At 42.0% G+C, this 10940-nt stretch overlaps 1 protein-coding gene across 4 annotated transcripts in view; it reads right to left on the bottom strand.

Moving 5' to 3' along the window:
- Positions 1-114: 114 nt before the first annotated feature.
- LOC140530309 (methylcrotonoyl-CoA carboxylase beta chain, mitochondrial-like) overlaps positions 115-10940 on the bottom strand; it is a 46343-nt gene continuing 35517 nt past the window's right edge. For all 4 annotated transcript variants that reach the window (XM_072649817.1, XM_072649816.1, XM_072649815.1 and 1 more), the window contains 4 exons: positions 9322-9444; positions 8294-8442; positions 6367-6448; positions 115-1438 (listed from right to left, as the gene is read on the bottom strand). In XM_072649817.1, the coding sequence (XP_072505918.1) occupies positions 1355-1438; positions 6367-6448; positions 8294-8442; positions 9322-9444 (438 nt within the window). In that variant the 3' untranslated portion in view covers positions 115-1354. The remainder of the gene's footprint in view (positions 1439-6366; positions 6449-8293; positions 8443-9321; positions 9445-10940) is intronic.

Raw genomic sequence — 10940 nt, 5'->3', positions numbered from 1 at the left:
TCTGCCTCCTAGATTCCTGGATCTAACAGCTTGAAACTGGAAATGGTGATTACCAAGCACCCCCCACCAAGGTTGCCTCTAATTGTGATATAGCTGACAGATGACTCACTCTGGTTTTGTGTCTGTTCTCTTAAATTTTATTTTTTCAATTAACAAAAATTGATTTTTATCTCCTCCCAAACTCCTCATTATTTATGAAAAGAGAAATAAAAACAAAACCTTTGTAACAAATAGTCAAGGAATCAAGTGAAACAATTCTTGGTCATGTCACAAATGCCTGTCTCATTTATGGACCTGGAGCCTCTCATTCAGGAGGGAGGCGGCATCCTTCCCCATTGGTCCTCATTGGACCACCATTGGAGTCATGGCTGGTCATTATGCAGTCACTCCCCTGCTCGTGGGACAGTGGGGTCCATTGAGTGTTAGGCTGGGTTGAGCAGGTCCAACATTGTGGCTAGCTTCTTGTAATCTGAAGCTGCCGTTACTGGTAGAATCTGGTGGATGTTCTTGGGACTCTTGCAACCTTTTGAAGATGACAGAATCATTACCTGTTCTGTTCTCTTCTCTTCTCTGAAAATCCTTCACCTGAGATCAGGAAAGAAGAAACACATGGGGCAGAAACAGGCTGGACCATGTGTTCAGTGTCTACAACCGGCTGCTGCTGCTCCTGCTCCTGTCAAGGCTCTCACCCACTCCCACCTACCCCAAGGGGGCTTACAGCACTGCCTTGGGTTTCTCTCCTCAGTAACCACCAGGGAAGAGAGGATTCATCCATTTTCTGTTCCAGCCTTTGTACACATGCTCACTTCTGGCTCAGCAACCAATGGAAAGCATTTCTATGACCACCCAACAAGATGAGGGGAAACAGAGAGGACCTTCACATGCTTTGAATCATGCAGGGAGAAGGCCCCTCCATCACACACTTGCAGAGCAGACTCACCAAGTTATATTACACATTCTCTAAGGACTGGGACCTCATCAGACAGTGTCCTCATTGTACAGATGATGAAGCAGATGCCTAAAGGGCCAAAGGACTCAGTAGGGTCACACATCTAGTAAGTGTCAGAGTCAGGAATCAAACCCAGGTCCTTAGGGCTCTAAGCTCAACTTTTTCCCTGCCAAGATACTCTTCCTTTCCTAGGAAACTATATAGTATGCCTGTGCAGACATAGGGAAACTAAGGCACTTGAAGGTTAATGATTTAGCATTCTTAGTAAACTTCTGTTTCCAGGTTCCGCTCAATTTGTTCAGTTTTAGTAAATCCACACCAATCCAATCCCATGGTTGTAAAACACAGAAGATCCTCAAAGCCGTTGTTTGCACAGTACTTCATACATGTAATAGTTACTTCTATTTACATTCGGAGAATGGGCTGCTGTTGACAGGTGAGAGTCTGGAGGTCCTTCTGTTTGATGATCTCTAAGCACTTTGCAATCACCTAGACACAGAAGAAACACACTAGATTAAAACTGGAAATGAATGGATCCACAGAAATATACAAAATGACTTTCTTGGGATGGCTGTGTTCTGTTCTTCTACGGAATGTGCTATGGTGATTTGGGAGAGCTGTGTCAGAGTTTAGTTCTAAAGCTTACAGCACAGCGAAGTGAACAGAAAGCTGCTCCCAGAGTCAGGAAGACCTGGCTTCAAGTTCTGTCTCTGATATATTTTGGCTGTTTGACTCTGGGCAAATCACTTCACCTCTTAGAGCTTGAGTCAACACTATGGCAGAGTACAGAGAAGGTGCCAGCCGGAACTGGTAAAGGGAGATTCCCCATCAGGGAACTGAAGTCACAAACTGAGTCTCCATTCCTAGCCATTTCTACCACACTGAACTTTAGGAATAGTAGCTGCTGCTGCTGCTGCTGCTGCTGCTGCTGCTGCTGCTGCTGCTGCTGATGATGATGATGATGATGATGATGATGATGATGATGATGATGATGATGATGATGATGATGATGATGATGATAGAAGAGAAGGAGGAGGAAGAAACAATCCTAGCAACTGTAGCTATTAGATCTAGTAAAGACTAAAAATCATCCTATTCTATTCAACTATCAAGCCCTCTTAGAATGAATTGTTCATAACTGCAGACATTTCAAAGAGATTAGGTTGCAATGAAATTGGGAACCATCATATAGTACACTCTGGTGCATCACATGTTCTCCTTTGTGTAGGTGTGCTTAGAACTTTAATTTTTTTCTAGGAAGGAAAGGAAGTTAGTGTAAATTAATATTTATTAAGTGCCTTCTATTTGCTATGCTCTGTCCTAAATACTGGGGATACAAAGAAAGACAGTCTCTATCCTCAAGGAGCTTGCAATCTAATGGGAGAAGACCATACTCAAAAAGGAAGCTGAAGGGGATGGAACAGGGAAAAGGGAAGGTATTCAACTCAGGTTCATGATGGCAAAACTCAGAGAAGTACAGCCAGGTGAGAAACGAAGAGACAGCTGTCCTGGATGCCTTCTTTCAATGGAAGTTCTGATTGAAGCTCTATATTTTCCAGTTGGAGGGATGATGGGGCTGTAGGGTCAGAGGGCACTGATGAGGTGTAATTTCTAGGGCTGCAGTGATCTTTCAGGATGAAGAAGTTCCTGAGGCATGAAGACATCCAAAGGAGCATTATCCCAAAGTGGAATGGGCTACCTTGGAATGTGATGAGCTTCCCATCATTGGAAGTCTTCAAGAAAAGCTTAAATGGCCACTTGTTGGATACGTCTTAGAGTTTTATAGGCTAGGCGAAGTGACCTCTGACATCCCTAAAATCACTACTCATTTTGTTATCCTAGGATCATAGGGATGTGGGATTTGAGGAAGGCAGCAAGTCTATTGCTCTTAATAAATGACTGACTGACTTCAACAAAGGACAAAATCTCAGTATGGCAGCTGTTTGTTCTTTTTATCATAATCTCCAGAAAGGGAGCTTCTTGACTGTGCATTGCAATATGACACATTTCATACATCCAAGAGATCCTTAACATCTAAAGCTAATCCCTAAAGCAATCATTGACTTCTTGACCTACCATGGCAAAGAGACTTCACATTGTCTACCATGGTGTAGTGGGCAAAACACTGAATTTGGAATTGAGAAGAACGTCGGACCCTACCTACAACCAACTAAGCACATGACCTTGGAAAAACCACTTCAGTTTTCTAGTCAATAATTTTCTCACCTTTGAAAATCAAAGGTATGGAACAAGATGATTCCTGAGATCCCTTCCAGACCTTAAAGACTCTGTAGTTTTAGAAAACTTGTCGCATTCTCTGTAAATCTTCACCAGTGATTCCTCATGAAGTCTCTTTCCCTAATTTTTATCATCATTTTTCTTCCTTTGGGATGTTCCTAAAAGTGCCTCTCTGGTACAGAACATGGAACATGGAATCAGAAGACCTGAATTCAAATCCAGCCTCAGATGCTTCCTAGCTGTGTAACCCTGGGCAAGCCACTTAATCTCTGTCCAGTTTCCTCATCTATATAAATGGGGATAAAGATGAATCTCTCCCAGGGTTATTGCGAAACTCAAACTAGAAAATATATGTAAAGTGTTTGCAAGTCTTAAAGATCTATATAAATGCTGGATATTACTGTTTAAGCTGTCTACCATTCCCCTCTTTGGCTGTGGGGTTTCCAGTGGTATGCCTCGCTCCCTTGCTTTGTCTAAAGAATGCTCAGTCAAGAGGGGTGTTCACACCAATGAGGTCAATTTCATTGACTGTCTCACACTTGGACTTTCCTTTTTCAGTCCAGCATTATAGGCACTGAGTCTCTTCGTGTTATCTGGTAAATGCTGTGGCTTTTACCTTGAGAATTTGGGGGCAATGATGAAAAGAACAAACTCCAGAAAATAAACAGAAAAAATTGCTTGAGAATTATTTTTTGAGGACTGGTTGGTTGTTGTCCTTGATTCTTGAAAAGGACCAAAATGACATCACCATGATAAAGTCATGTTTCAGTGTGTCCAACTGTGGCTGATCAGACCAGTGTGAGCTCAGAATGCTCTACCACAGGTTGGGCACAGATAGTCCATGTGAACATTTGGGGTGGATATTCCCAATTTGCGTATCCTACATTTCCTTTGTGCTATCTCAATTCTGCTTTGCTCAAAGAGCACAGAACCTTTTCTGATATGGCATGCCATGCTGAGCAGCCTTGTGCCAGTGTCTCCCATGTTGCACAGTCAAATCCAAAGTTCTTGAGAGAGATCTTGAGAGTGTCCTGGTATTGCTTCTTTTGACCACCATATGATCACGTGTCCCAAGCAAGTTCTCCATAAAGTTATCTTTTTGGCAAGTGTACATTTTGCATTTGAACAACATGGCCAGCTCATCAGAGTTGTGCTCTCTGAAGCATAGTTTGAATGTCTGGCAATTTAGTCTGAGCAAGAACCTCAGTGTCTGGTACCTTATCCTGCCAGATGATCTTCAGAATCTTCCTAAGACAGTTCACATAGAAGCGATTCAGTTTTCTGGCATGGGGCTGAGAAACTGTCCATGTTTCACAGGCATACAACGATGAGGTCAGCCCAACGGCTCTGTAGACCTTAAGTTTGGTACTCAGTCTACCTCTTCTCTCCCAAACTTTTCTTCATAGTCTCCCAAACACTGAGCTAGCTCTGGCAAAACATGCATCAACCTCATTGTCAATTTGTACACTACCAAGGTAAGTGAACTTATCCACAGCATCCAAAACTTCTCCATTTGTTGTAACTGATGGTTCCACCGATGGTGGTGGCTAATGGAACACCTGTGTGGAAACATCTGTGTTTCCTTGGTGTTAATTATTAGGCCAAAATTAGCACAGGCAGCAGAGAATTGATCCATACTTTGTACACTTGGACAGTTGTGGAAATTGCTGACTCAGTAGCAAACATATAAATTCTGTCAACATGACAGAGTGATACAGTGCCTGAGCGTCGGACTTGGAGTCAGGAAGATGGGGGTGAAAATCCTGCCTCAGCCACTTAGATACTGGGTGAGCCCAAGTAAGTCACTAAACTTCATTGGGCCTCGGGTCCCTAGGACTCTTCTCCAAGTCAATCCCAACCTTGGTTGGGCTTAGGATACCTTCATACTCCGAAAAATTATTTAGGAATCTCCTACCCTCAAGAAACTTTTATTTAAATGGGTTATATCAATTGGTATTCACTATGTGAGAATTAAAATATCATAGTATTATTATGAAAACAGTTTTGACCCTGAGATCTCCCTGAAACAGTTTCAGGGATCTCCTCCCTCCCCCACAGGTGTCTTTGAACCACACTTTGAGAAAGACTGTACAAAGTTACAAACAAGTTGCAACCTGTATTGGGAAAGAGAACTCCCACACTGCAAATTCTCCCCATGCTGATGAAAATCAAACTCTTGTGCATTTTCATCCATGGAATGGGATGTTGAGCAGTATCTCTTGCTCATTCTCAAGTGAAGAAAAAACAAAAACTCAAAGAATTTATTTAGAAGAGATCTGTAGATTAGACAAAAAGAATGAAGGGAAGGGAAAGGAGGGGCAGTAAGTGTACATGTGGCAAGCACTTCACAAATGCTATCTCATCTGAGTCTCGTAACAATGTTACTGGATAGGTGCCATTATTTTCCCCATTTTACAGTTGAAGAAACTGAGGCAAATAAAGGGTAAATAATTTGCCCAGGGTCACACATAGTAAGTGTCAGGGGTTAGATTTGAACTCTGGTCTTACTGAGTCCAGATCCAGAACTCTATCGACTTCACCTATATTAAGAGGGATAGCTCATAATTATAATAACTAAGGTGTTTGGACTGGGAAACACTTCAGTGATATCAAAGTTACACGAGCCTGGAAAAACCTTTAAAATGTGTTAGGGACCACACCTGTCATTCTGCTGACCGCAGTGAGCAAGTGCTGGTGGCCCCTTCTTTCAACTTAGAATTTTTTGAGTTTCCTAGAGCATTGAGTGGGTAAGTGTCTTGCCTAGAACCACACAGCCAGTATGTGGCAGGCAGGATCTGAATCCAAATCTCTGAAACAGATTCTCTCTCCATTACTCCATACACATGACCATGGGCCCTGCTGACTATGGTTTGAGAGGAAATGTTACCAATGAGGTCAGTCAAGGTAACCCACTGGTAACTGTTTTTCATTAATTTGAAGAATCAATTGCTTGGCAGAATTAAACCAGTTCATATGCTTTTGACCTCCTAACTATCTCTATTAAGTCAAGGTAAGAGGTAAAAAAAAATTTGGAACATACCATCTTCTTAACACCTCAATTAAGTAATCATTAGGGACCCACTGGACCATTTGTTTAGTCAACCTGCCAGTATCCCCCATCCTTAAAGGTGGCATCCACATCCCAGACCCAACCTGAAAGAGCAGCAAAGGGAGCCCACCTCTCTGGAATTCTGGGGTAGTATCACTCCATCATCCCACAGTCTGGCTGAGGAATAAAATGCTGAGCTTTCATTCTCCAATCTGATAAAGACAGCAAGAAGGCTAATGGTTACAAACAGTTCATTCAATTAGACCAGCATTTACTAAATACCAAGTGTGTACCAGGCACAGTGCTAGGGGCTGGGAATAAAAAAAATAAAGGAGACACTGTGTTCCATGACACTGTATTTTACTGATATGCAAGAAATAAAATACAGCTGCAGCTGGAACTGAAAATTCCAACAGATACAGTAAGAAGTGGAGTGGTGAGTAGGAGTAAAGAACCCCTAGGCATCATGTGTTAGAGAAGAAAGGAATTGGGATCCTGCCTCTGGTGATATAGAACTGGAACTCATAGAAAGTACAGTTGAATATATGCAGGTCTAACAGACAGACAGACAGATAGTAGATGAATAGATAGATAGAAGATAGATGGATGGATAGATAGGCAGATATAGATAGAGCTTTTATCAAATGCAAATGGTGTTCAACACTGTAAAGCTAAGAGAAATGAATGTCATCACAACCCAGAGAGAAGAGAATGTCCAGGAAGAGAAGGTGGTAAACAGGGAGGTCATGGAGGCTGAGGATGTAGCTGATGTAATCTCTGGACTCTGTCCTTCTGCCTCTACACCTGTTGTTCTGTTTCCTAACTCATCCTGTGTCCAAGTTTTAAAGCCTTTTCTCTCCTGCTAGTATGTTGTGAGGCTCAAATATGTGAAAGCATTTTGCAAACTGTAAGGTGATGACCAAATCTAAGTCATTACTCTTTGTTAAATGTTAAGTTAATATTAGCTAAGGAGAAGCTGACTCATTTGGTGGATCAGCATATCTTAATTTAAAAGAATTCAGCATCACAACAGGCAAAATTGTTTAAAAGCCTACTCTCAGAAAAAGAGCTCATAGGACTTAGGAATGGAGAAACCTAGTGATCCTCGGTCCTTAAGTGCCTTCATTTTATTTTTGTAATTATGAACTTAATAATAAGGAAGGTGAGAGTCTTATTCCTAACTCTCCTATTTTTACCACCTCCCAAAGGGAAAAGTAAATAAAACCCTTGTAACAAATAGGCATTTTCAAGCAAAAGAAATTCCCACATTGGCCATGTTTGAAAATGTATGTCTCATTCTGCCTCTTGATCTGTTACCTCCTCCCCTGTTAGGAGGTGGGTAGCACACTTCTTCATGAGTCCTCTGAATCCTGGTAGGTCATTTAACTGCTCAGAGTTATTGTCTTTCCTAATGGTTTTCTTCATTGTATCATTGTATATTGTCCTTCACTTTGCATCAGTTCACAGAAGTCTTCCTAGGTTTCTTTGAACATGCCCCTTTATTTGTCACAGGGCAATAATGTTCTATTATATTCATATGCCATAATTTGTTCATTCTCCAACTGCAGAACATCCCCCTTTGTTCCCATTTATTTGACACAATAACAACAACTGTTCTGCCTTTGGATAGATGAGTCATGTTCTTCCTTTTTGGATAACGCCATTTTATGGATAAGAAAAATGAAGCCCAAATTGGTGACACGACCTCCCAAGGGCAAAAAGCCTATTAGTAAAAAGAACCAGGATTCAGATCAGTCCCTATAGCCATGAAATAGTCTGAACTTCTGAACCTGAATTGAGTGTTCAATTCAAAAACTGTATTTTTTTAAATTTCAGCTCTGGGTTACGAGCAGTGCTGGGTATCCAAAGTCAAACAACAAAAGTATTCCCTGCTCCACATGATGCATTAATATTTTTTAATTGAAGAACTTTATGAAAGAAGCTGTGAAGAAAGTTCAGAGAAGTATAGACCTGACCTCTCTCCTAAGTCTTGTTATTTACATTTCTTGCTCCAGTTATCAGTGAAAAGTTAGCAGAGCAGGGGCTTCAAAACTTACTTTTTCTCCAAATTCTTTAATGTGGATTTGTCCAGAGAAAAGTTTTCAGCTCCTTCCAGAAAGTCAGCAAATAGAGATCTGCAATCAGTGAGAGCCACTCTAGCATTGGGCCACAGGAACAAGAAATTAGGGTCGAATGATCTTCCACACTATAAATGAGTGATCCATCCAAGTGATTAAAAAACAAGAATAAATTGCCATTAGGGTACATCATGCCAATAATGACAGGACTATAGATCTAGGGACGGAAGGGACCTTAAAGGCTATCAAGCCCAGCTCCCTCATGTTATAGATGAGGAAACTGAGGCACAGAGAGGTTGCCAAGGGCCTCACAATAAGTGCCTGAGGCAGGACTGTATCTCAAGTCTCCTCCATACAAAATCTATGACTCTTCATGGCATCACCTAGACACCATAAGTCACTTAACTGAAAGAAGATACACTCAGACTCAGATTGTATGTACACAATCGGAGAAACAATGTGGTGTATCGCATAGAATACTGGACTTGGAGTCAAAAAGACTTGTTTCTGCTTCTTCCTAGCTTTGTGACCAGTAGCCTCACTTATCTTAACCTCATTCCCATTAAGTCTGTGCCCAATCTCCCCATAGACTTGGTATAGATTTGTGGGAGAGGGTGCCCCACATTTGGGTGGGAGTAGGTGAGAATGTGTCTGAACCAACAACTGTTCTCACAACACTTCCTTGGTAAATACCTTTGCTAAAATCCACTGGCTACTTGTAATGGGAAGCACATTGATGGAGACCCATGATAGTACACTACAATACAATACAACATGACATGATACAATGTAACACAACACTGTAACATAATATAATATAACAACAGCATTATCCCTAGAGCTCTGAGACTCATAATATGTACATGACCTCTAGTAACCAATCCAAACACAGAGAATGGGAATTGGAGTAGTCATCTCAGAAGGGAGGGGAACATTTGTTTTGGAAAAAGCTGAGGAAGTCTATGAATAGGAATCGTTATTTAGCCCAATCACCAATATTTCTGTACCATGGCGTAGCTGTCATTTCCAAAACAACCACCAATGACCAGAGTTATCTTGGGGACTTCTGCACAAGCAATGGTGGCCATCATACAGGCCTGGGCCTTGAGTCTTCTGCCTAGATCCTCTGCCTGAAATGAAAGTGGAAAGAAGACAGGTAACAAGGATTGTTCCAAAAAGTCATTTTCCCCCCTAAAAAGCAGGAATGTGATTGGTGTAATGGGAAAAGCCCTGGAGCTTAAGTCAAGGCGGACCTGATCTTGGACCTGAACTTCTCTCATCCTCAGTTTCCTCCTCTATAAAAGGATGGACTCTATTGAACACCCTAAGGTCTCTTCCAGCTCTTCATATCAAGGATTCTATTTTCTCACTTCCCTCCTCCCCAGCTGAGGGTACATAGGAGAGGCTACTTCAGTGGAAAAGGAACAGAGTCATTTAACCCACATTTGTTGTCTGCTACATTCAGGGCACTGACAAAAGCAATGGGTCTCGATTTTCTTCCCAGCCCTTCCAAGAACCAGTTGTGAGACATTCCATGAGCCACATACCTACCGATCTTCTCTGAAGCTCAGCTATCTAACCTGGCAGCACTCTGGGAAGCAGATTCTAGGAAGTCATTGTTGTTTAAAATCATTGCTTCAGGAAGGTTAGTACAGTGGGGAGATCCCTGAACTTGGAGTCAGTAGAGATGAGTTCAAATGTTCAAATGTTCTGATCATTACTAGATGTGTGACCATCAGCAAGTGCCTTTAACTCTCTGAACATTAACTTCCTCATCTGTGAAATGGGAGTGACTGTCGGTGTATACTTACCTTACAGAACTGGACACCAACCAGCAGAACTACACACATGAATGGAGAGAAGGAAGCCAGCAAGGACATAAAGAGTGGAGGGAGGTGAGGGGATGAGACAGGAGGATGCGGAGATCATGAAATTAGACATCAAAGGGACTTAGAGAGCATCTGGTCTGACCCCATTTTCCAGAGGAGAAACCTGAAGCCCAGGAAGAGGTCAAGGGCCTTGCCCAAGGTCATGCTGTAAAGATCCCTGACTCCAAATCCCATTACTCTTTCCACCAGAGTGGGCCACCAGTAGAGGGGTCATTAGGGACTCCCAAGTGTGGGCCACCAGTAGAGGGGTCATTAGGGACTCCCAAGTGAGGGCCACCAATAGAGGGATCATTAGGGACTCCCAAGTGAGGGCAGCTAGGCAGGTAGGGACACCAAGTTTGGAAACAGAAACACCTGAGTTTGAAGCCTCTCTCAAACACAATGTCTAGTTATGTGACTCCGAGCAAGTCCCTTAAACTGCTCTTGACCTCTATTTCCTCATCTGTTAAATGGGGATAAAAATAGCACTGACCTCCCAGGGTTATTGTGAAGATCAAGGGAGATAAGCTCTGTAGAGTGCTTGGCAAACCTTAAAGAACTATAGAAATGCTAAAGTTAGTGTTGTTATTATCATTACTACTACTTAGCCTTCTCCTGAAATAAATCTCTTTTGTCCAAATCATGTGAATATTGCTGACCTCTTGATTCCCAGACATTCTAAGGTGGCATGAGAGCAGCACTCTCTCCTTTAGTGAAGACAAGGGAAAAATCGAGTCACAGTGAAATAGAAGTCCCTT

This window comes from Notamacropus eugenii, chromosome 2, assembly GCF_028372415.1.
Source record: "Notamacropus eugenii isolate mMacEug1 chromosome 2, mMacEug1.pri_v2, whole genome shotgun sequence".
NCBI lineage: Eukaryota > Metazoa > Chordata > Mammalia > Diprotodontia > Macropodidae > Notamacropus > Notamacropus eugenii.
Note: the sequence above shows the minus strand (reverse complement) of the source record. Positions and strands in the feature narration are given on the sequence as shown.